This window comes from Triturus cristatus, chromosome 2_1 (genome assembly GCF_964204655.1).
Source record: "Triturus cristatus chromosome 2_1, aTriCri1.1, whole genome shotgun sequence".
Lineage (NCBI taxonomy): Eukaryota > Metazoa > Chordata > Amphibia > Caudata > Salamandridae > Triturus > Triturus cristatus.
Genome location: NC_140581.1, coordinates 674,008,606 through 674,034,447, shown reverse-complemented (window position 1 = coordinate 674,034,447; position 25,842 = coordinate 674,008,606). Strand labels below are relative to the sequence as shown.

The 25,842-nt window shown below is 44.3% G+C and overlaps 1 protein-coding gene across 4 annotated transcripts in view; it reads right to left on the bottom strand.

The window, feature by feature from the left end:
• Window positions 1-25,842, bottom strand: part of CAMK4 (calcium/calmodulin dependent protein kinase IV) — a 1,094,446-nt gene that overhangs the window by 73,318 nt on the left and 995,286 nt on the right. For all 4 annotated transcript variants that reach the window (XR_014970336.1, XM_085632589.1, XM_085632590.1 and 1 more), the window contains exon 6: window positions 18,380-18,470. Coding sequence is in view for 3 of the 4 variants with exons in the window: in XM_085632589.1 (XP_085488715.1) it covers window positions 18,380-18,470 (91 nt within the window). In the remaining variant the exon portion in view is untranslated. The remainder of the gene's footprint in view (window positions 1-18,379; window positions 18,471-25,842) is intronic.

Sequence of the window (25,842 nt, the reverse complement as noted above, 5' to 3'; positions counted from 1 at the left end):
CACTAACTTTATTTATGGACTCCCGCTGGTAGGGCCCAATGCCTTGCCCAGCACCTAGCTTTATATGTGAGGCCCTACCCTAGCATAAGATGGCTTGTAGAGGGTAGAGAGGCAGCCGTTGTTTTAGACTGAATGCTTGATAGACCCCTGTCAATTTTAAAAAGGCCTTTGGGGGGTACATTGGTAGAATGGTTAAACCAAAAACATCAGAACTTCGGCCAGACTGATCACTGCTGGATAAGAAGGACCAGTCATCGAGGTGGGTGGACATGTTAACCCATGTACAGTCCACACTTGACATCCACACTAGCAAATTCGATGCCATCCTCCAGCACACCAAGGGCACAAAGTCAACACTGGAGGCAAAGATCGACTCTGTGGAGATTGTGTCAACTTGCTGAGAGCTGAACACAGAGTTGAGGATCACAAGTCCACTCTCACCTCCATCCGCTTAAAGGTTCAAGAGTTACAGGCCCAGGTGATGGGCCAATAGGAGGAGGTCATGTTACGGGCCGAAGACACTAAGGGGTGCTTGAGCTGCAACAACAGGCTCATTGGTGGTGTGCCGGAACCAGAGGAGGCACCTAATGTTGAGCTGTTCATTGAAAATTGGCTATCCCAGGAGTGCTTCAGAGCAAGATTTTTCATGATAGAGTCCGCTGGGTGTTGGGCCATCCGTCATCCCCGGGGCACCACTGACGACCATTGTGGCCCGTCTATTCAATTATGGAGACAGAGACCTAATCCTGCAGGTGGCCGGGTTCAAGGGACCATGGACCATGGGCGGGCATATTGTGAACATTTATCCCGACTACACTACTGAGGTTCAGTGACTGCACTCAAACTACACATAGATTAAAAAACACATTTGTATCCTTGACTTGCGGCTCTTGTACCCCGACAAACTGTGCACCACTGAGAATTGCGAGTCTCTCTTTTTCTCCTTGCCAGAAGACAGCAGGCATTGGTTCCAGATGAAGGGCTTGACGCACCTGTGCCAATGGAATAAGATGACAGGACTGATGAGAGGAGGCACCTTCCTAGGTGACATCCCAGGAAACCTAGAGGGCATCCCATGTTAGAGGAGGCGGCTGAGAAAAGGGCAAATTTGCGCTGTCAAATCAGAAACTGGTTTCAGACACTGGAAATCTGAGTCAGTGCTGGCACTCATGGCCAGTCCCTGTGGTTCACTTCTCACTCCAAGGGCAATGGATGACCTCATCTGAACCACATTGCTGTGAGGTGGGTTGTAGCTGCCAGATCCTGGTGTATTCAGGGAGGGAGGTGGAAGGCTCAATGGTGGCCCAGATGCAGTGGTCACTGTTAGATTCTGGACTGGCTAGTGCCAGAGTGACCAAATGGTTTTGCTGCACTCCACCGATCCATTTTAGATATGGATGTCCAAAGGAAGCATGTTAACTCAGGTTACTGTGTTCATGGTTATGGTTTTGGGATCTCGTTCTGACTCTCAACCTGGGAGTGGGAGTTATGGTTGTTGGTTTTTCGTCTGCTGACTCGGTTGGATAATCACTAATTGGGTTTTTGGTGGCACATATGACAGCCTGCTTCAGTGGTACCGCTGGGTGCGCAGGGCTGGATATGCAGCTCCCTACACCCTTGGGTGGAATACTGGCCGAATTATAGCTCTGCTTTCTAATTTTGTCACTTGAAACGACAGGAGGGTGTCTATCCCCTGGAAACACCATGAGACATACACTTAGTTAAAGCATAGGCACAAATAAGTTGCTTGCTTGTAGAAGACACACTTCACGGGCCAGAAATCAGGAAGGTGGGTAAGCAATGGGGGGCCAACTGTATGGGACAGCATACTTGAGGGGGGCTTTAGTGTGGACTGCGGAAGCTGTCCTTTTTGTAGTGCGACACACTCAGGTTTGCGGTGGCTGCGGGACTCCTGGATGGCGAGCCCTTTTCAATCATAGTGCTTTATGAAACCAAACATGCGACACAGTTTTTGACATTCTGATCCCAGCATTACTGCAAGGTTTGTGCACTCCAAGTGTTTGTGTGGGTGGGGAGGGGTGTGACCTCAATTGCGTAGGTGATTCTGGGATGGACCAATCAACACCTCTGTTTCTGGGAACTCCTGGCCTCCAGGCCATGAAGCACTACCAGGACAGGCTGGAAACCATGCAGCTTTTGGTTATCTGGAGCACATGCACCCAGACACTATAGAGTACTCGTTCTAGTCCCTCATTCACCAACTCTACACTAGGATATGTGATCACGCCCTATGGCCAAGAGGGCTAGACATGGTGTATTTCAGGTGCACACTGTCAGACCACAGTCCCCTGAGATTGGTTCTATCCTGGGGTAGAGGAAGGGCGCACGTTTCACCTAGAGTTTGCAGGCAGTAGTGCTATTAAACAGTCTGTTTCAAGACCAAATAGGCACACATGTTACTCAATACATCACTCTGTGCCATGGGATGACAACGGAGAGCACGGTTAAGTGTGACACCTTCAAGATTGTCATACTGGTGCACTGTATTAAGACCTCCTAAAGTGTGTGGCGCAAGTTGACTAAAGAACCGCTAGATATGGAGGGGGTCATCAAATGGAGAGAAGAACAGGGAGTGGTGAATCGAAAAGACCTGATAGGGCTGTTGGGAAGGCACTCTGATCTTTTTCATGGAGTGGGAAAATTGGACTATGGGGAGTGTGTGGCATGACAATATGCCGGTTGTGACAAAGATGGCAGGATGCATGCTTAGCTCTTGAAAAAGGACATCTCCAGAGATCTCATTGGTGCCATTAAAGGCCAGGACGATGCCACAGTAAACATACAAGAGGCTATAAGTGCGGTGTTTGTTGACTACTACAACAAACTTTATGCAGCAGAGGGATGTGAGGAGTCCAACTTATTGCAGGGATAGGTGACCAGCATCTTTACTCCTGCTGTAATCCTGCTGCAGCGCCAGGAGTGGAGGAACAGACACATTTTGAGGAATTAAGTGCAGTCATTGCTCAGCTGGCACAGAATATGGTCTGACTGCCTGTAGAGTTGTATATCACATACAGACAACTACTGGCCAGCAAGTTGTTGTCTATGTACACAGCTGCTCTGGACAAGTGACAGCTCACCCCATCCATGAGGGAGGCCCTTATCATGAGTCTGCACAAACAAGGGAAGGGCCCACTTAGATGTCTGCTCTTACAGGCTGGTGTCCCTGTTGGATCAAGACTAAAGAGTTGGGTACTGGAGAAAAAGGTTCTCCCACTAATGCTGTCGCTGATACATGTTGATCAAAATGCATTCACCCCAGGACCGCAACACCTTCCTGAATATTCGGCGCTTACTTGGCTGGTTGGACACTGAGGGGCAAAAGAGAGAAATAGCTGTGCCAGTGTCTAGGGACATCAAAAAGGCTTTTAGGACATTGGGCTGCCTCATGATATTCATGCAGAAAAAAGGTCTCGGCCTGGGGTTTCTAATCTGGGTGCAGCTCCTATACACAAGGCTTTTAGCCAGGGTACGAGTTGGACAGGTCATCTTGTATGGATTTGAAATTGCCCGGGGCATGAGACAGGGTTGTCCCTCTCACCAATCATATTCACCTTAGGAATGGAACCTCTGGCCTGCTTGTTGCACTGCAGAGGCCCAGATTTGAGCATTTTATCCAGAGGGGACACATGCCTTATTTCACTGTGTGGATTATGCTCTAGTGAATCTCCGCAACCCTCTGCAGTCTTTAACTATGCTTATGGCTGAGCTGGACAGGTTCAACTGTATCTCGGGGCTCAAGGTGAATTGGACCAAATATTTCCTGTTCCCCCTTAAAAAAGGTCTGACTCAGGAGTGTGCTCCTCTACCTCCCACCAGGCTAGCATGGGATGCAAATACCTTCAGCTACCAGGGGGCCAACAAGTACCATGACAACAAAAACCTGGTGAGGGGAATCCTGGGTAAGGTGTTGGTAGCAATCCGGCAGTCTGCGGCCTTCTGGCGTAAACTTCCATTGTCTCCAGCTGGAGGGGTGGCTGTTTCTAAAATATTAGTACTCCTGTGCTTGTTAAACGTGTTCCTACCCATTCCTATGGGGCTCAACAAATCCTTTTTTGGGTTACTGCATACCGCATTTTCGTAACTCATCTGGGGGGGGGGGGGGGGCTGAAAAAGAGTAGTGCTTCATAAGACGCAACTCATGCTATCGAAGCGCAGCCTGGGAGCCCCAACTATGAATAGGCCTGGGCGGATTTCACAGAAGTGACCAAAACACTCTGCCATGCTACACGGAGTTCCGCAAGCGGCGGAGTGCATTAGGTCGTGCCTTTCGTGCTGACTTTTAGCACCGGGTGTTTGGCCCACACTGGCACAATGTGCAGCGCAAGAGGGTGCTGCTTCTTTCTGCAGCTCGAGTAGATTTTCTACTCGAGTTGCAGCTTCCTCAACGCAAACGCAGGGGTTTCTCAACGGAAGCTATAGCGGCCATCCACAACCGCCCGTGTTGATAAATCTCGCCGGGGTGGTCTGGAGTAAGATTTTCCTCACTCGCCAACATAACGTTGGCAAGCGCGAGCGTGGAAAAAACTCCGCTCCACGCACTACGTGGAGCACAGAGTGGGAAAAACTCTGCAAACTCCACGAGCAGTGCGGAATTTCACGCCCAGACGTAACTATGAATTACATGGCAGCAAAATTTCAGTGACCAATGCAATGGATAGGGAACACCAAGAGCCCAGAAACTCTGGCCCTGGCGAGGGCTCTAGGGCATGATAGAGCACCTGAATTAAGTCGACTACAAAGGGAATGAACAGGCTGCACAGAGTAGCCACATTTTGTTGGGACAAATGATTGCAACCGGGAAGTGCTCCGAGTCCAAATGCCAAGCAGTTGCCAATCTGTGTGATACCGGAGTTAAGATCAGTTGCATTGACATCTGAGATGCATTAATTGGCAGAGACAGGGGTTGTCCATACTGGGGACGTTTATGATCTAGAAAAACAGCGGACCTTCTCTGATATGGAAAAGACTTTTGGTGTTGGGCCTGGCCAATTCATGGCATACAATACCATGGCACACAGAGCACGTGCCTTGTGGGGCCAGACTGAGCCTGCAGCTGACACTACACTGCAAAGCCTGCTGACACCTGGCACTGGATGTAAGGCAGTCACAACCCTACACAATGTTATGTGTTATGTTAAAATTTCTTATAAGGCGCACATACACCGATTGGTTTCTTGGCGCTGACCTAGGATATTACTGCGTTACAACAAACAAATGATGGACGGAATGCTGACAATGCAGACATTCTCCCCCAGTCAAGAGATCTGGGTTAAATCCATCGTTCTTTTGCCCACTACACCACCCCAGTTTAGACATGGCCATATGCAAATCAGTCTTGACCCTGTGCCTCATGGGAACAGTCCAGCCCGAACTGCCAAGCCATGTCTTCCCTGGACCGGAATCAAGCATCCTAGGACCGGTTTCTGGCTATCAGCCGTCATCAGCCAGGATAGCTTAACTCCAGTGGCGTGATTCCGGTCCAGGGAAGACATGGCTTGGCAGTTCGGGCTGGACTGTTCCCATGAGGCACAGGGTCAAGACTGATTTGCATATGGCCATGTCTAAACTGGAGTGGTGTAATGGGCAAAAGAACGATGGATTTAACCCAGATCTCTTGACTGGGGGAGAATGTTTGCATTGTCAGCATTCCGTCCATCATTTGTTTGTTGTAACGCTTTTCGCCCTAAGTGGGATGGGTATTCCCAGACGTGGGACCCGTGCTCACTACGCCACTGAAGTCAAGCTATCCTGGCTGATGACGGCTGATAGCCAGAAACCAGTCCTAGGATGCTTGATTCCGGTCCAGGGAAGACATGGCTTGGCAGTTCGGGCTGGACTGTTCCCATGAGGCACAGGGTCAAGACTGATTTGCATATGGCCATGTCTAAACTGGAGTGGTGTAGTGGGCAAAAGAATGATGGATTTAACCCAGATCTCTTGACTGGGGGAGAATGTTTGCATTGTCAGCATTCCGTCCATCATTTGTTTGTTGTAACGCTAGGATATTACTGAGCCCCATGTGTTTGGTTGTCTGCAGAATCTAGATACAAGCTTGGATGAATAGCCAAGTCTTAAGAAACCTTCTGAATCTAGAGAATTCAGTACAGGTTCTGATGTACAAAGGAAGAGTGTTCCAGAAGCTGGCTGCCAGTACTGCAAACCTACAGCCACCCATTTGTTTCCGTTTATAGGAAGGAATGCTTAGGAGGTTCTTGTGGGCGGAGCGCAAGCTCCGAGAGGGTATATATTTTTTAACAAGCCTGGATATAAATTTTGGGCTAGCACCATGCAGGGCCTTGAAAATACGGCAACCAGTTTTGAATGCACATATTTGTGGTATGGGAAGCCAGTGTAACTTTCTCATAGTTGGGGAGATATGTTCACATCTGGGTTGTTGAGATATCAGTCTGGCTGCCTGGTTCTGCACCAACTGCAGTCTTTTAGTAAGAAATTGCAGGATGCCGAAATATAAAGAATTGGCATTATCCAGGTGTGATATCACCATGGCTAGGACCACCTGGATCAGAGCTTCCCGGGTCAGTAATCTTATAATCTTCCTTATCTTCCTCAGCTGAAAGAAACAGGTGGAAGTTACTGATTCTATCTGAGATTTCACAGTGAGATCACTATTGATGATCACCCCGAGACTTTTGGCTGAGGGAGAAGGAGTCGGGGGGGAGCCTTGTTCATTTGACCAAAAATGAGCATTCCAAGGGTTCAGGGGACCACCTATCAGGATCACTTCAATTTTATCTGGATTTAGTTTTAACTGGTTATTATTCATCCAGTCACAGACGTGTGGCATTGTTGCCTGGAATTCAGATATCGAGTCTGGTGAATTATCGATAGAGAACACCAGTTGCAGATCATCTACATAGTTGTACGTGCACACCTTCCTGTTTTCCAGGAACCGAAGTGGGGGAAGAAGGTAAAGATTAAATAAGTGAGGGGACAATGAGGAGCCCTGAGGTACTCTGCATGTCGTTGCCATTTTTGGTGCGGAAAACTGGGAAAGACGTTCTGACTGGGTACGCTCCTCAAGAAATGACTCAATCCAGCTAAACGCTGCTCCTTTAAGGTCAGCAGCCTTGACACGGTCGATCAGGATACCATGATCGACCATGTCAAATGCCGCGGACAGGTCTAACAGCACCAAGGCCTGGGGGGAGCCTTTATCGGCTTCCACTCGAAATGTGTCCAGTACAGTAAGTATTACTGCCTTGGTTGAATGGGCTGGGCGAAACCCCGCTTGGTTTGGATCAAGATAGTCAGACTGCTCAATGAAAGCACAGAGGCATTTGGCCACATGAGATTCCAATATTTTGGCCAAATAGGGAAGCAGGGAGATGGGTCGGTAATTGGTCAAAATCCCAGGATCTGCACCTGTTTTTTTTAGCAGTGGGACGACTGTTGCTTCTTTGAAGGCTCTTGGAACACAGCACTGTGCTAGGGAATCGTTGAGAAGTGCCAAGGCGGGTCCAGGGAAGATAGTGAAAACTTCTTTTAAAATATGGGGCAGGCAACTGTCAGTAGGTGATCCCGACTTTACTTTAGACAGAAGATCCAGAAAAGTTTGATTGTCTATTGCTGAAAACTTTTCAAGGGAACAGAAGTTTTCCAGCATTAAGGCTGATACCTCAGGAGCAGGGCAGAAAGGAATACTAGCTTTTATTGTAGCAATTTTATCAATAAAAAACGAATCAAGAGAGTCACAAAATGCTTGACAGGGTATAGATTTTAATGTAACTCTGTTAGGTTTGGATAGTTCGTTCACGATGGAGAATGTTTCTTTAGACCTGTTGGTAGAGCTCAGAATTTTTGAGGAGAAGTAGTCAGCCTTAGCTGAAGAGATTGACTTTTTATACTCTTTAAGTTGGATCAGATAGCTCTCTTTTTTATCTAGGGAATAGCTAGTTCTCCATTTTCTTTTGGATTGATGAAGTGCTAGTTTTTGGGATTTTAGGGCAGGAGAGAACCATCTTTGCGCCTCATGGCGTCTTGCCGAATATATTGTTCTGAGTGGAACATGTTCATTGCTGGCCGCTGTGAGTCATGCTGTGAGGTTTTCCTCACTTGAATTAATTGACTCCTTGTGGGTTGGGACAGTATTTGCTAATGTGGCATAGAGATGGGTTCTGTTGATATTATTCCAATTCCTAGCCACTGATCTTTTTATACTCGTAGGTTTTACCATAGTCATGTCCTTAATAGTGAACTGAATTAAGAAGTGATCAGACCATATACAGGGAGAGACAGTCAGTGCGGACACTGTGGTGTAGGCTGTCCACACCTGATCCAGCGCGTGTCCCTTGTTCTGTGTGGCCATGGTTATTTGCTGGGTAAAGTTTAGCCCACTAAGGAGGTCATTCAGTTCTTTGGCATGGGGTCCACCCTGTATATTGTTAGCCCAATAGTTAAAATCACCAATCAGCAGGATTTGTGCATGGTTGGTAATTAGATGAACTAGCTGTTCAGCCAGGGAATGGGGAAACAAGGACTTATTCTTGGGTGGTCTGTATAGTAGCACACAGATTAAAGGGGTCGAGACCAAATCCAGCTTGAGGACTAAATTGTCTACCAATGGAAAGTCAAGCGGGGTTAGTTTTGTAAATTTTAGTTCTTCACGAACAATGGCCACTACTCCACCACCTACTTTTCCTAGTGTGCAATTTGCCTGTAAAATATAGTAATTGTTAGGGAGGGCTGCTAGAATGTCTGGGGCTGAGTGTTGTGACAGCAGAGTCTCTGTGAGGGATAGGATGTCAGGGTGGCTTGAGTCTAATAGATTGAATATGTCAAGCTGGTGTTTCACCAAGGAATGAGTGTTGAGGTAGAGGATAGTTAGTATGGAGTCAGTGTGTCTGGTCTGTTTTTGAGTGATGCCTGTGGCATGGGGGGATGATAATTTCAGGAAAGGAGGCCCTTACTTCCATAATCCCTTGTTCAATTAGTCTGATATTAGTAAAGGGATTAAGAGGGTAGTTACCAGAGTGCAGGAGTTTTAGTTCCTGTGGGGAATAAGAAATAATTTGGGTCTCATGACAGGCCCCTGGTCCCATCCGGGCATGGACGGGCGCTGACGGGCTTGCCTTTGGCTCGCCGCCGGCACTCCCGTGCTGCAGCCGGCATGAAGTAGCCGAGATCCGCCTTAACTCCGCCTCCCGCCCTCCGTGATAGGACACTCCTAATGGGTGTCAACCAGGAAGTGAATAGATCAATGCCACGACGAAGGAAACCGATAACTAAACGGTAATGTGAGTTTTTAAAAACAATTCAGATTCAAGGTGACAATCAGTTTTTAAAAGGTGACATTCAATTTTAAAAGCAGTCTTAAGCCAAAAGCAACGGGCAGCAGCGCTATCCTAAAGCGCCCGCTTCCGCGCTGCGGCCAGCATCAAGTAGCCGAGATCCGCCTTAACTCCGCCTCCCGCCCTCCGTGATAGGACACTCCTAATGGGTGTCAACCAGGAAGTGAATAGATCGGTGCCACGACGAAGGCAACCGATAACTAAACGGTAATGTGAGTTTTTAAAAACAATTCAGATTCAAGGTGACAATCAGTTTTTAAAAGGTGACATTCAATTTAAAAAGCAGTCTTAAACCAAAAGCAACAGGCAGCAGCACTATCCTAATGCACTGCTGAGACAATGCACTGCAGTCACAACTATTGTGCCCAAGTGACAACTCTATGGTCAAATGGGTGCAATGCCTGCATGTAGGGATTTCAGACAAACAATGAATGGTGGGCAAGATATATATGAAACTAGTATCTCTCAACTCAAGATTTAGATATACAGAATTCAATTATTTGCACCAAATTTTCTGGTCACCAAGATGCATCGGTCGGATGTTTGTGAAAATGTACTCGAACTGTCCTAGATACAATATGCCTGAGACACATCTCTACCACATGGTGTGGGAGTGCTGAGTGATGGTACAGGCTTGGAGTGGGGTAATGACAAGATGGTCTGACCTGCTGGGCAAGGACAAGAGCCCAGACCCTGGGCTGCGCCTCCTGGGGTGAATGCTCAGAACCCCCCAAAAAATAGATGTTGATTAATCAATTTGGTCCTACTGCTCTACAAATGTCAGAATGCAATGGAATGGATGAAACCGGCCGCTCCACAGGTGACACAATGGTTAAGTGACTCGAAAAAGTATGGTCTGCGGCAAAATTGACAGCCATTCACACTGCATGCAGACAGGGTGGACAAGTCATAGGGATAACTATCTGGGACACTTACATTATTAAATTGAAGGTGGGATCGAATGACAAGCCTCCCTGAGCGCTGAAGGCACTGAACTGGGGACCCGCCACTTGCGTCCGACTGGCAGATGGCCGCACAGGTGGGAACAGGAAAGGATGGGAATTTGGGACCTAGTACGAAGTTTGCCCACCACATGAGACTGTGTGGATGGTATGGTTTCCTCTGCAAGATGAACATAGATGGAGTCACGCTATATAATTGGGTGAGGACCCAATTTAATAATGCTCCTTCAGTCAACCTGTGCTGGCCCTCGTTGCCTATTGTTACTGTGTATCACTATCAGCGGGGTCCAATGCTTTGTTATGTTAGCTACTCACAAGTTGTTAGTTAGCTCAATATGTTTGGCGCCCTTTGTAAGGTATTTTTGTCTGGTAGTCGCAAATACCTAATAACTTCGATGAGTCAAGGCAGGGCAGTCGACCATTATTTGCTCAATTGTGGGCTGCCGCGTTAATGTTACATGTCATGCACTGTAAGAGTTTATAAAGAGCTGTTAAAAAAAACTACACCTGCTGTGTGATGGTACAAAAGACTGAGTTTTGGGTGTTTCATTTACTGCAAAGATATTTTGAATTGCCATGTGAGATGTGCTAACTGGATTACCAGGTGTTATTCATGTCAGTCATGACATTCTCATATGTGTTGCATTCCGAAGCCAATTGAAGAATGCCGGTCACACTCAAACGGCCGAAAAGCTGCGGCCTCACATTCCACTGAAACAAGCATAAGTACCACGTGAACTAGTCTGTTCTTAAGTGGTCTGTGGCTGTTCATGGGGGGGTCTCCACAGTCATTACTGTGTGCACTTTTAATAAAAATCGTGATTTCATGTACACATCAATGGGCAAATCTATCATCACACCATACTCATGTAACCAAAGCAATCTATGCACAGAAGAATATGGTGAAATAAGGTTCAAGATTCTGAAAGGTGTACATGCATGTGTCCCGTGATTAATCAAGTGGAGGGAGAAGGAAGAGGCTCTGATCCATTCAGCTTCCTTGCAGTAATGTTCAATATCAATAGGGAACGGATCACTTGACCTGAGTAACCAAGGTTTGCAACGTGTTAATTAAAAAACCCTCATTCACGTATGTAGGTCATAGGCGGTATATCTTGGTCCTCTGCCCAGTTTAAAAATGTGACAGCATCATCATTGGGCTTCTTTTTTGTATGCTTACCTCTGTCCGGAGGATAAACCACTGATTATTGCAGTAGTGATCAGAGAGAAGTGATTTTCTAGTACTCTAGTGAAGTGGATTAAAAATGGAAAATACAATATGCAGAAACCTCGTATATCCTAGACAATATTTTAATTAGTCTGGAATCGAGGTGAATAAAAACAGTGTGGTGCACGAAAAGACGGGTTATCAGTCTAACGCACTCTTAGTGTCCCAAAAAAATAGGTCGGCATGTTTCAGCCCTTGCGGGTTGGTGGGGGCTTTCTTCAGGACCCCAAGAAAGGGATGGTGGCTACGTATATTAGCATAGAAACCAGAGTAAACAGTTTACAGTTCATTCTTCATTAAGAAGGTCGTATAGTACCTGTTGATTTGAAGGGAGGAAAAGAGAGAAATAGCTCACAATTAGCATTCATTGTGTATTTCTAAAAGTGTTCTTATAGTAATGTGTGCTGTCATAAAAATGCACAGATGTGTTGCTGGTGCACTGTGAAAAGAAGAAGTAACTACAAAATGGCAATTCTTTATCCTCATCATGGGGTGAAAATAGGGTTCTTGTGGTAGGTAACCCTATTTGACAGGTATAGTTTCAAGCGAGTAACAGGTCTATAAAACACATAGCGATGTGGTAGGAACCCAGCAATAGTGGGTAAAAGCTGTTCGTGCACAATAGTCAATAGTCGATACTGGCTGCTGTAGTTGCATTTTACACGTTGATGTGGAGGTTTCCCGAGAATAATATCGCAGCAAAACCCCTTGTTATCGGGTAGTTGAGTTCAAGTAGAGTTCCGCGTGATTAGTAATGCACCAAAGGTATACAGGTATAAGGAGGCGTTGCGTGCGGAGCGAGCGTTAGTCAGGAGGTTGTTTAGATTCAAAGGTTTTCCACACTCGAGGACATTTCATCAAGTTCATGCAGCGCGTCTAGTCAGAATTAGGTTGCGGTGAAAAAGTGAGTACAAGAACCAAGCCAAAGACCTCTGTGAGAAATTGAGGAAACGCGATTACCCTGAGAGAACGATCAACAAATGCCAGAAAAGAGCCAGGAATTAACCAAGAGAGAGTCTCTTGGAAATAACACGAGACCGTCACAGGACATAGTAACATGTGTTAGTACATACAGCATAGCCTCGAGCAATGTGAAGAAGATCATCAACAAAAATGGCATATTCTGACATCAGGTGCACTGGACTGGCCCAAACCAAGATTTGCCAACAAGAGAACTAAAAATGTGAAAGATTTTGAAGTGATTACACTACAAATGTAGATGTAAGAGCACAGGGTTTATTAACTGTATGTCTGCACAGCTTCCAGGAACCCAACTGGCATCACAAAGATTCAAACCTCAACACTCCATTTCCATGACAGTGACATCATAGTAATTGCAGACATGAACATAAACATAGAAGTAAAGGAGAGACTACTACAGATATACTAGTCCACACGAGACCACCAGCAACGACTAGGAATGCGACACCAACCACACTATGGAACATGCTGCCAATCACTGGACACTACCCCTGCGGCTCATGCTCAGTGTGCCCCCTTACAGCTCCTACTAAAACCATCCAACTCTTACCTGAACTTAAGTGGACAATGAAATACCACACCAACTGCAACTCAACCAACGTGATCTACATGATCACATGTCCATGTTCCCTACGATATATAGGGATCCCGTGTCGCAAGGGGAAACAACGAATATGCGAACATAGAAGTAATGTCAAATGCAAGAGGGCGACCACCAAGATGAGTAACCAGTACATTGAGTTTCAACACACGGTTGACGATCTCAAATGGGTGATACTGGAAACATTACAGATCAAAAACCACAATGCAGAACAAATACTTTTCAAAAAGGAGCAGAGATGGGTACATCGCCTAAAAACCAATAGCTGTGGTTTGAATGACAATATCCCATGGCTGAGTCTGGGCCAAAAGGAATAATATCAAACACATAGAATAGAATAGAACTTTGACACTTCCAAACCATATTATATCAACCATGAGGCAATATCATTAAATCAACCCCTTACCACTCCAAAATTTAATAAAGATGACTGCATCAATAGACCACCCTATCACCAGGATGTGCTCACTTATACAAGGAGTACACATGCCATCCGGTACTCCTAACATGGCAATCACAGCGCTTATCAAAAACACCGACGTGCCAAGGAACATCAAAAATTCCCTTTTTTTGCCAAATTATACCTCTGGAGGTCTTTTGAATTCTATTTTTAATCTGAGTATTTTTTTGAATTCCTTCCAAATATTTTTCAGCCCGCATAGTCTTTTTTCCTTTTTTCCCTCACACTGGGCTGTGTGCTAACAGCACAGTCCTTCTTCTATGGCCACGCACATGACAGCCTTAATACCAGAACATCTACGAACCTGCTTCATCCAGGGAGCTGTAGGAAGAGCGAGCACAAGTCGCTCACATCAACAGAAGCAGGTACCACAGCAGGAGGAGAAAGGACTACGAGACACGAGACACATATCGTATGCTTCAAACTGCTCTAAATACACTTTATTTCCCTGTCAGGTCAAATGTGCCCGCTGGTACCCTGTTGTAGCCTATAATCACGGGCTTGAAGGTATGCCGCTATGTTACTGTACCTATTTGCATCTAATTATACTACATGTCACTGCGCCCTAATTCTGACTAGACGCGCTCCATGAACTCGATGAAATGTCCTTGAGTGTGGAAAACCTTTGAATTTAAGCAACCTCCGACTAACGCTCGCTCCGCACGCACGCCTCCTTATACCTGTGTACCTTTGGTGTATTACTAATCGCGCGTAACTCCACTTGAACTCAACTACCCGATAACAAGGGGTTTCGCTGTGATATTAGTCTCGGGAAAGCTCCACGTCAACGTGTAAAATGCAGCTACAGCAGCCAGTATCGAATATTGACTCTGTGCACGAACAGCTTTTACCCACTATTGCTGGGTTCCTACCCATGCCACATCGCTATGTGTTTTATAGACCTGTTACTCGCTTGAAACTATACCTGTCAAATAGGGTTACCTACCAAAAGAACACTATTTCCACCCCATGATGAGGATAAAGATTTGCCATTTTGTAGTTACTTCTTCTCTTCACAGTGCACCAGCAACACATCTGTGCATTTTTATGACAGCACACATTATTGTAAGAGCACTTGTGCGGCCGCTGAACTATGAAGTCCAAATAGTTAGGAAGCCCAAATAGTTTTTAAGCTGTTTCTTGAGCGGTTGTACGACTTCCTAAGACGTAATTTTTTAGATAATCCTTCCCTAAAACGCTCACGCATGTTTTACCATCTTGGAGGCAGCCGCTCTTTAAGCACACTTGAGAAACTAATCTCTGGAGCACTCCTCTTAGAGGTTTTAACAGATAATTAGCTTAACTTTGAACGCGTGGACAATTATTTCACTTTTTGACATGTTCATTTTAAACGTTTTTTCCCTCCCGGGAACACTTATACAAGCATCACTATTTGTAATTAGCCGCGTAATTTATTGATGTCTCCAAGCCTCAACAAAAAGTTTAACCTAGCATTGTGTATGTGGAATAGGTTCCATCGGAGAAGTTACACATATTAAGTAGAGTGGACATTGTAATTTTTCATGACGGTCATGAACATCAATTGAGCGTTTTCTTTTGCGTTACTATGCGGAGAGATATTTGGTAACCGTGATTTTAGAATCCCTTTGTCTCCCTGTAGGTGACTGGGAATTGCAATCATCTCCTTTGGTTCACCGGGGTGCATTTATTGAAACCAAGTGTGAAGGTATTTACCTCACTAATTCTAGTGTTTATGAAATAACTCATGTGTTTTAGTTAGCACATTTTTTAAGCATGATTATTTTCCTTTAAGATTACGGTTGGAGACGAATACCCCCATATTGGATCCATAAAGGAAACCATGGACTCCTGTTCTCACCTGTAATTGATGGATGAGACTACTCTGCCATGTACACTAATTGTGTGATGAGTTCAGCTTTTATTCTTAGTGCAACGACCTGACCTTTGGTCCCCTTTTCAGGTTGCCCAGTGTGGTCCTGATGAAGATCCGCCCGGCCGAGGAATTAATTGCCCTGTTGGCCATAAGTCGGATCGAAACGTCGACGCCCAATTAACCTAACCTGGACCCTCTGCCCTTTTTCATGTGCTACCCTAGAATTGATTTCTAGTACGAACTGATATAATAATCTTGTGTGAATAGAATTGGGCCAGGTTACCCAAGGACGGTGACTTACAACCGGTCCCGCTGTTTTTTGCCTTGACATATTGAATTTTTTTTATATATCCTTGCTGAAGTATCTCTCTTTACCACGTCACTCTTGAGCACTCTGTTTCACTGCACGTCTCCCTCTGGAGCAACCTTCTTTAAATTGCTACTTTGTATTATGTACTGTCTGGTTTTCACCTAATTTTTCTAAATAAATATATGGTGATCCAGATCTTGGTCTTTTTGTTGCACTTTTTATGTTGACTTTTTTGATGTTGATTTTTTATGTCTATTGCTTTACTCAATAATATGTTAAATGAAAATCTTTGATCGATTCAATTGAAATATAGATCCAGGACCATTGTTTTTTGTACCACATAATACCCAGGTCCTTGATTACTTTGGGTTACCCCGTTCTTTATAATGGTCACGTTTTTAAACTTGGCGGAGAACCAAGATATACCGCCTGTGACCTACATACGTGAATAAGGGTTTTTTAATTAACACGTTGCAAATCCTGGTTACTCAGGTCAAGTGATCCGTTCCCTATTGATATTGAGCATGCATGTGTTCCAACACCTCATAAGAGCATGTCCCACCAGGATCACTTCTTTCTTCCTGAATGGTAATCTGTTTCCCATCCACACTGAGTCCACGACCAAAGACCAGACAGCCCACCTAATCCAGCACGGACAACTGTGTGACAATCCCCAGCACCACTAAGCAAATTATCGGATTATGTTTAATTTCCCACCAGACCTGCCAGATGGCACTTGGAAAACTGCATAACCCACAGATCAGGCACGTCACACTTAAAACCAGGATAGCATTAAGAACCTGGTGCAGTGCTCTACAACTGTTATAGAGGTACATCCTTGAAAACCAAAGTTCACTGTCCTGCTTCTCCATGACACTTTACAGTGATACTCCCGGACTGGATCACATACATGTAGCAGTCTGGTACTGGGATATTTAGTCTCATGCTATCAAAAAACACATACAAAAAGGATCTTAGACCATTTTCAGAAGCAAAAGCAAATTCTATCCAAGCAATGGGCAGACTAAGACCCAGAAGACGACCTGGAAATGTCAACAGAAAGAGTGTACACACAGGTGCAGCAACGACGATCTGCCAGACGTCTTGTGCATAATCAAGACAGAACTTAAGAATGGCAGCAAGCGAAGATACACAACACTGCTGTGCTCTTTTGTCATTGCCAAGCATATATTGTCAAGTCATGGCATGCGGCTTCAATGGAGGAGGCGGCTACTCTCTTGGAGAGCCGAATGATGTGAATGCAGAACACAGACAGGGGTCAGTTTGGAATAAGAATGTGACATGCTAACAAATAAAAGGAATTTAGGAACTGAGACGATAGGATGGTGCAAGAACAAATGAAATTCTTAAGGGCATGCATCATAAATAAGGAAGTAATGAGACCCTTTAGACCTGTTGGTTCCATTCGCAGTCTTCACACAGAATTACTTACCCATTTCCTCATGACACATTGCCTTCAGTTTGAGAATAGGTATAGGTATAGAATAGGTAGAAAAGAGTGGCAATGAGACATAGTAAAAATAGGAAAGAGAACGGGATTCACTGGAAATGAGGAGAGATGAAGCTATTGTGAAGTATAGTTGATAAGGGTATCTTCTAGGAGCTTTAAAGACACTTTGAGAACGGGAACTTGAAAAAGGCTGCTGATGCCTAGGACAGTGGTTCTTAACATGAGGTCTCAGGACCCCTAGGGGTCCCTGCCTATACTCAGGGAGTCCTTGACTGTATTATCTATCTAATAAATTAATATTAAAATGAATGCATCATAATTAACATAGTATATACAAATAAAGAAGCAAAATTGAAAATCTGACAACATTTTTCTATATTTGATTGTGAACTAAACAAAATATATCATCCTCAGAGCAATCGCTTGGTGTATATTTGTTTTTGTATTATTGTGTATTGTTTTGAAGTTCAAATCATAAAATTGCTTAGGCTGGAGCGTCCTCAGCTTCCAATAATGAGTCAGTGGGGGTCTCTGGATTCCAGTAAAGATACAGTAGGGGTCCACAGTTTTAGGAGATGGCAAAGGAGGTTGGTTAAACAGAGGCTTGAGGATGGTGTCAGGCACACACTGAGGATAGGTTCCATGGGAAACCTCAGACTATAATAGTAAATCACCCTTCATGCTGCTGGATGTTCATAGTCGTTAATCGATGTTAGAGGATGCATACTTTCGATAAAAGAGCAAGCATTTGGAAGTACTTAACCAACTCATTAGCATGTGTAATCTTGATTAACAAGCTGTAGCTGCTCTTTGGCAATCAGACATTGACAAGGCATCCTCACATAACAAGACAGAGAATGTTCCTTAACACTAAGACAGCATCAGAAAGATAGGAATGGAAGATCAATTGTGGTACAAGGCGCAGAGGTGACACATATGCCAACTGTCATGGCCCAAACTCACAACTCACAATGTTCAACGCTGTTGAGCTGTCATCCTCGCAAACTGCAGTCCCACCTTTTTCTGTGCATATTTTCAGTAGCATGCAATGCATTTCTCTGCTCAAACCCCAATTCTGACTATTTGCACTCAAAATCAAAAGTGCAGTAAGGACAAACCAGCCTTTTCCCTCTAGCCCTGTGTTTTGGCCCATAGTCACCTACGCCAAACCCTGCTCACCTATCTTCAGTGGTGCATCTGGTGCCGGTGTTGCATAGAGTAGATTTTCTGGTTTGAGATCACGGTGGACGATCCCATTTTCATGCAGGTACTACAGACAGGAAAAGAGTATTCAACAAATTAATCACATTTAATGTTCACAACATTTTGCAGGACATCTGAACCTGTCAGATGATTGCTAACATATCAGAGGATAATTTCTAATACATGCATAGCATAAAATACCCTGTCTTGCTTTTACTGAACTACTAAGGGTATGTGTTATTACACCGAAGTGTAACTTTAAGCACAACCACACCACCTCTTAATATTGCGGTTCATTCTATATTTCACTACATCACTCTAGATGTTGTGGGAATGTTTGGCGTTCGGTTGCAGCTTCATTAATTTGTGTTCCCAACAGAAAATGTTAAGCAGAGCATTTGTGTTAATAAGAGAACAATGTATTTCCATAGCAACATCACCTTGCTAAGCGCAGATGCTGCGAAGCACCTCCGCATCCCTGGACCAAAGCATATAATTTAGTCGTTAGCCTACCACAAGTCACTCGAAGGCAGTCACTCGAAGGCTGTAATTCAAGAAACTAGCTCAGTGACTCACCTTGAAAGCCCTGCTAGGTTTCCAAGAACATGTGCAGAGGGTAGCATTAGAAAAAGCAATGCTAGAGGGTACCAGGTTAGAAAAATACTGGTGTATCTGAACAAAAATGAGAAACCAAATACATGGGCTAAATCACAAATCAAACCTCCGAATGGCTAATATATTCATCCAACCTGGTACACACCTGGAAGTCATATATTTCCTTTCCTGATATTGCGACTTTTGTGAACGAACATTATGATAAATGGCTCAGCTGTAGCACATTTTAGGGGCTGTATGGATTGGTGGATCCTGGTTAGATTTTACAAATCTGGCCTGCTATGGAAGATGATTCAAGCCTGACCAGCAAAGGTGGGCCTGAAACAAAGCAGTAAGGTGGTGTTATGAGATTATGGATGTGTAAGGCTCACCAAAACTGTAACCGGAATTACCCCCTTCAGTTTGGGCACTTTCTAAAAATAAACTACTCCAAATACCTCTGCCCCCTATTACTTCAGTTTTTATTTCACTAAAGAGTTTGTTGGCCTCATAAATACTTCTTTAAAGGCGCCTTGGGCTTTAGGATACTAAGGAAGCTTCTATGATGGATCTGATAAGAAGGCTGGTCAGACCTCTATGATTGTTTATGGCATTCACATATTTCTTGCCTTCATTACTTCTGATTTTCAAAAGCTCAGCTTATCAAAGGAACCAACGACTGGCTATCTTCCATGACAAGCAAGGATGCTTCTTTAAACACCTCCTTGAAACAAATTTCCTAACCGCTGAAACTGATTCTTTTTCCGTCAATTTGGCACAAAGTTCCCTCTTTTCTCAAATATCGTCCATTTGTGTGTGTTTTCGGTTCTGGAAACACTAGAAGCTGCTATTCTAATAAAGTTTATGTAAAATCTGTATTCTTTTCTTAACACAACCAACCATTCTGCCACTATTTGCTTTAAAACACATACAGGAATAGCCGAGGCGGCACTATCATTCTTCAATTGGTCCAATCGCTAGTTCTCTCTAGACTGGATTATTGTAATTCTCTTCTGACTGGCCTACCCAAATCTCACCTCTCCCCCCTCAAATCCGTCCTGCATTCAAAGACATTTTCCTCTTTAGGAGGAGGAAGAAACGGGGAGGAATAAAGATATTTCCTCTTGTTACAGCTCTCCGAGGGAGACATACCTTTTTGGGGCATTCCCAGGTTTACCTCTTCTTGTAAATCTGGGAATGCGTCAAAATGCATGGATGTTGAGTGGGAACACAAACGCAACACCCTGGCAATGCCTACCTGTAGCCAACGCTGCATTACTCAGCATAGCGATTTGTGTTGCGTTACATTACTCAAGATTTGTGAAGCCGCGTAGGGCCAAGCAAGGGACGTGGCGTAACGATAAGAGCTGCCAAACCTTGAAGCTGGCAACCAGGTTCAAGTCTTGGTGGGAGGCTCAAGAATTCTGGACAAAAGACTTAGGACCCCATTAGGATGGCGGGCGGACTTCTGTCCGCCCACCACCCTAGCGGTGTTGGGATCGGCCGCAAGTGGTGCGCACGGTCCCGCACCGTCAATTAGGATGCCACCGTGGCGGTTGCATTCCGCATTCACAACATTGTGGCGGGCGGTGCTCACAACCCCTAACCCCCACCTCCCTGGGGGCCTGCAACGGGCCCCAATAGCAAATTCCGCATGCCTTTCCATGGCGGAGACTCCACCATGGAAAGGCATGAAATATGCCACATTCTAATATGGATGGCATATTCAGGCCCTTTTCCGCCCGGTTGGAAATCCAACCGGGGAAAAGCAGCGGAAGGTCCTTCCGTCCGTCGCGGTACCCCTCGCCGTGGTAATATGGCTGGGGGTGATTAGGGGCCATTCGGTGGGCAGATCGCCACCGCCGGGCCGGCGGTGGTCACCGCCGACCCGGCGGTGGCGATCTGCCCGTCATCCTAATGGGGCCCTTAATCTCCAAGTTGCCTGAAAAGTGAATGTCTTCAATGCAACTGGTGCTCATGTAAAGCGCTTTTGATTTTCCTTTACGGGAGTACTTCGGCTTCATTACTTATAGGTTTCCCAAAGTCCCAGGAGAAGATGGGATGGTCCGAGTAAAAAAAAAAAAAAATAGCTGCCAATTGATCGTATACGTATCGCTTTTCCTCTTACAGTAGGGGATGCGGAATAAATACAAGTTCAATTTATTTGAGAAAAAAGATTTCTTAAATTTAAATGTTAAAGTGTTTCTGAATTATTAGTATCTCTCTTAAGAGAAGGGGAAAGTTATATTCGTATAACTTATTGATTTTAAGTCGTTTATTGACCATGTATAAAATATAAATATTCATAGCCATAGTAATTGGGTCATATTACACAAAATCCTGATGTAATTTGGAACAAATCTAACTTTTAGAACTTTAATTTAAGGCCTTTTTGTTCAATCTAGTATTAGCCCAGGAAAAGGGGAGAGATTATGGGGGAGAAAAGGGAGGAAAGATCACCAGGCCACCCTGACATGTCTAGCAGTGGACTTAACGTAAAATGATAGTCTATTTTAAAAAAATCAGCCAAACATTTATAAAGTCCAGCAAATCAGGCGCTGGAGAAGTTGGGTGTTGCATGGTGGTCTTCCTGGCTGCCAGGTGCGAAAAAGATGTTCTCCACTGTTGGTTATGGGGATGCGGGGTTACTGTGAGGAAGAGTGAGGCCAATCAGTGTCTGCGCACAGTGTCTACTGCCATGTCGGCCTGGTAAGTGCACCCACTTGCCGGTCCCTAACCTTTCCTTTTATTAGATGTGAGTCACCCCTAATGTAGGCTTAAAGTACCCCTGTGTCCAGGGTGCAGTGTGTATGAAAGTTAGGACAAGTACTGATGTGTGTGATATGTTTTGATAGTGAACTACAATGTATGTTGTTTTTCACTATTGAAAGGCTATCTGTCCCATAGGATAGAATGAGAGTATACATATTACATCTTATAAGTATAACTTACCTCTGGGACAAGATAGACAATGGATTTTAGTATGACGGGACTCAAATATAAAAATGCATCTTTTAGTAAAGATGATTTTTATATTGTATGTTTGAAAATACTACTTTTAGAAAGTGGGTATTTTCTTGCTTAGCCAATCTGTGTGCCTCTGCTGGTTTGTGGATTGACTGTCTGGCTTTGGATTGACAGGGGCTGGGGAAGTGCATTCACTTAGACAGCCATTGCAGAGGGTTGAGGTGTGTCCTGCCTTTCCTGGACGAGGCAGGGCTGGGCTGAATAGACCTGGGCTGCATTTAGAGAAGGGGGAGGAGATTTCCTTGGACTTGAATGGGCCTGGTCTGCCTTACACAATGCTGACTCCACCTTCTGCTGGGAAGCTAGTCAAGTAAGGACCAAACTGGTTTAGACTGAGCACAGAGCCTCTCAACCACAAGAGAACAAAGAGAAATGCTGTATAAATATTGGGGCCCAAACCCAAGAACTTTAGAATACTTCTGGACTCAAGAGGATCCTCTGCAAAGGAGAAGAGCTGGGAAAGCTGAAGGAGAAGTACTGCCCCTTTGCTGTCTGCTGGCTGGTGATGGCCTGCAGTGGCTGTTTCTGCCAAGGACATGATAAAGACTTTTCTGTGTGCTGTGTATCCTGCTTGAAGAAGATCTCCAAGAAGATCTTCAAGGGCTTGAAGTAGAGCTTGCCTCCTGTTCTGAAATCTAAGGGACACAAAGACTTCACCACCAGCTCCCCTGAACTTCTTTGCTGGATGTTCTGACCTGCCAAGCGGTGCCTGTTGCTGTGTTGTACCTCTGGGGGTTGTTACAGCTGTTGGGAGCTGAAAAAGAGCTGCAACTAAGAGAAGTCCGATGCATCCCCACCAATTTCCGACGCATCGCCGCTGTAGAAAATGATGCAGCACCTGCCCACGGCTTAAGAACTCACTGCAAGTCAAATCCTGTGCACCGATCTCTGAAGCCCGAATTGGTGTTGTTGTCTGCTATGGTGTTGCAAGTGAAGTAGCAGTACCAACAGGAGAAAGGTCCTTTGGTGGTGGGTGGGGATGTATGGTAGCAGTGGTTGTTGAGGTGTCCAGAATTCAGGGCTAGGAGGTCGGCTGTGGTGTAGCAGTGCGGGGTGGAAGGGCCAGGGTTCCTGGCACTGGGCGTGGTCCAGGCGCGGACGAAATACTGATCACATGTGAGAAGCATGCAAGCTTGTCTCTATTCTCTCATTTGGGGTGGAAGTGATCCCTAATACCAACGTCTTCTCCAATATGAGCAATTGTTCAACTATGAACCATCACTCACCACTTACTTAGGTCTTGGGAACTCTCACCAGAAAGGGTCACTAAATTATAATCACATGCAAGTTTTATACCATTATCCAAACACCTTTGGTACACTTTAGTAATGAATCTCTTTTTAAACTGCTATTTTTGATTTCTTTTCCTTGCGGGGTAATATTACATTTCATTTATTTTTAATCTTTCAATGCAATAATGAAGCTCCTTTCCAACACCAACAAATCTACATTTCAGCCCAATCTACAATCTACATTTCACCCCACTTAGCATTTCCGGACACTCTGTAACACTATCCACCAGGAAATGGATGTGAGGCATGCTTAAAATAAAAGTTTGAGAAACAACCTTTTATAGTTAGAAGAGTTTAAACTACTTGGTGTATTCTGTGCATTCAGGGTTTTATAGTAAAACATACTTTTTCACTGACTGGGAAATATCTGGAATTCAACTCTACGAAAGCAAATTCTGACATTAAAAAAATCTGCTGCCACAAAGCAAAAGCAAATATCCTTGCTAAAAGAGGGATCCACTATAGATTCTTAAGCATCTATTAGCCATGAGGATACTATAAATTCTGGGATTTAACTGCTGTTGAGAAGATTGTGCAAGAGAGTTTTCAGTGAATTGTCACATATATAGACCATTACTTTTAAATACTTTGAATAACGCAAGCGCATTCATGTGTCTGTACTGACAGCGCATTTTCAGAAAATAAAAATGAGCAGCTTTTACTAAAATTCTTATACATCCATACTGTAAAGTTGCATGACCTGAGTGAGTCTCATGGGGAATTATACACTGACACTGCAACAGCAGGGAGCTTTCTGCAGAAACGTTCAGGTTTAAAAACAAAATGCAGCAGAAAACAAGAGCTAGCTCAGCATGCAGAAAAAGCACAACTGGTTTAAAGCCTAACATCTGAAACCTCAGCACTTCTGGGCATGAGGCTGAAAGGTTAGTTAGATTAAACAAGCATTGGCATAGCCAATAGGTCTCGTTTTTGGGACCTTATAAGTATTTAGGTATGCAGCACAATATCTTTAGTGCAACAACACCAACTGTTGCATGGCTAAACACTTATTTGGCCCCAAAAGCGAGACCTATTGGCTATGCCAATGCTTGTTTTTACTTCTTTCAGTCACAGCTGAGTGTTTCAACGTTGTCAAATAATTAGCTTTAGTGCCATATCCTTTACACCATTCTGAGATCTTTTGTATACGGTTTAAGGTATTTTGAAAATTAACAAGCATGTCACTTGTATTTTTGTTGTTTTTGAGTTTAAGTTTAACGTAAGTTTAAGTTACGGAGGGCAAAGTCATCCATGATCAGGGTCAAGATTTCTGTATATTGTTCTAACAATCAGAGAGCACCTAGCTTTGTTTCTATGTCTTGAAGAGTGAAGGATACTCTGCCTGCCAAGAAATCTAGCTTGATTGCTCTGTTACCCCTAACCCATTATTTGGGTATTTTCTGTTGGCCACGCACAGAGTCTAAAGGAAGTGAGGGAGAATGGAACCAGGCAGTGTCTGACCAGTCCTTGGGAATAGGAGGATATGTCTTAACTTCTTTTTTACCTGCAGTTAGGAGGTCAAGGATGGGCTCTCTCGAAATTGGCAGAAGAGTGCAGTCTAAAGTTATTGCCGACTAAAAATGCAGATAATTTGGTGTTGCAAGGGTCCTTCTGATCACCCCAATATAAGATGACTCCTCAAGAAATGTGATTAGGTGAGGATGATGGTTTCTCACTAATAATGCAATGATTTGTTTGTAAAAAGTCTGATTGTCTGCTGGGGGATGATAAATCAGGTGAATTGTATTAGGAATTGTGTCTGTTGTCTCAATTTCAACTGAAAGGCATTAAAAGGTTGGGAAATTATTGTTTTACAAATTTGTGTATCAAAAGAAATAATTATTTTAAAAAATCGCCATACCTGCGCCTATTTTCCGTAAGCGAGCTAGTTGAATCTTTGTTAGTAAGCGAAGCCACCATCCTATTAGAGGTATCTGATACACTCACTTAAGTCGCCCTCTAAAACATGCCACGCTGTAATGTCGACTTGGCATTTAGAACTCCTTGCCAGTCCTTAAACACCACTTTTAATACATGTAAGTAACCCCTAAGGTAAGTCCTAGGTAGCCCATGTGGCAGGGTGCTATGTACGTAAAAGGTAAGACATTCACTTTTAAGTTTTACATGGCCTAGTAGTTAAAAGCTTCCAAATTTGTTTTTCACTACTGTGAGGCCTACATCTCTCATAGGAAACATTGGCGATTCCTTATTACATTTAGTAAGCTGTAATTCCTAATTGAGAGGGAGTAGATCTGTCATGTTCGTTACCTATGGACTTGTAATGATAAATACGCTTTAATGGCAAAGTCGTGTTGATTATTACAATTTAGAAAATACTAAGTTTAGAAAGTTGGCATTTTCCTGCTCTTAGCCCTGTGTGCCTGCAGTCTGTCTCTGATACACAACTGGCGAGGGTGACAGCTGAACTTTGTGTATTCCCCCTCACAGCAACATATTAAGAAAAAACAACCCTGTCTTCCCCTAATAAACTCTCGAAATTAAGTCAATCATTTATTACAGCTCACA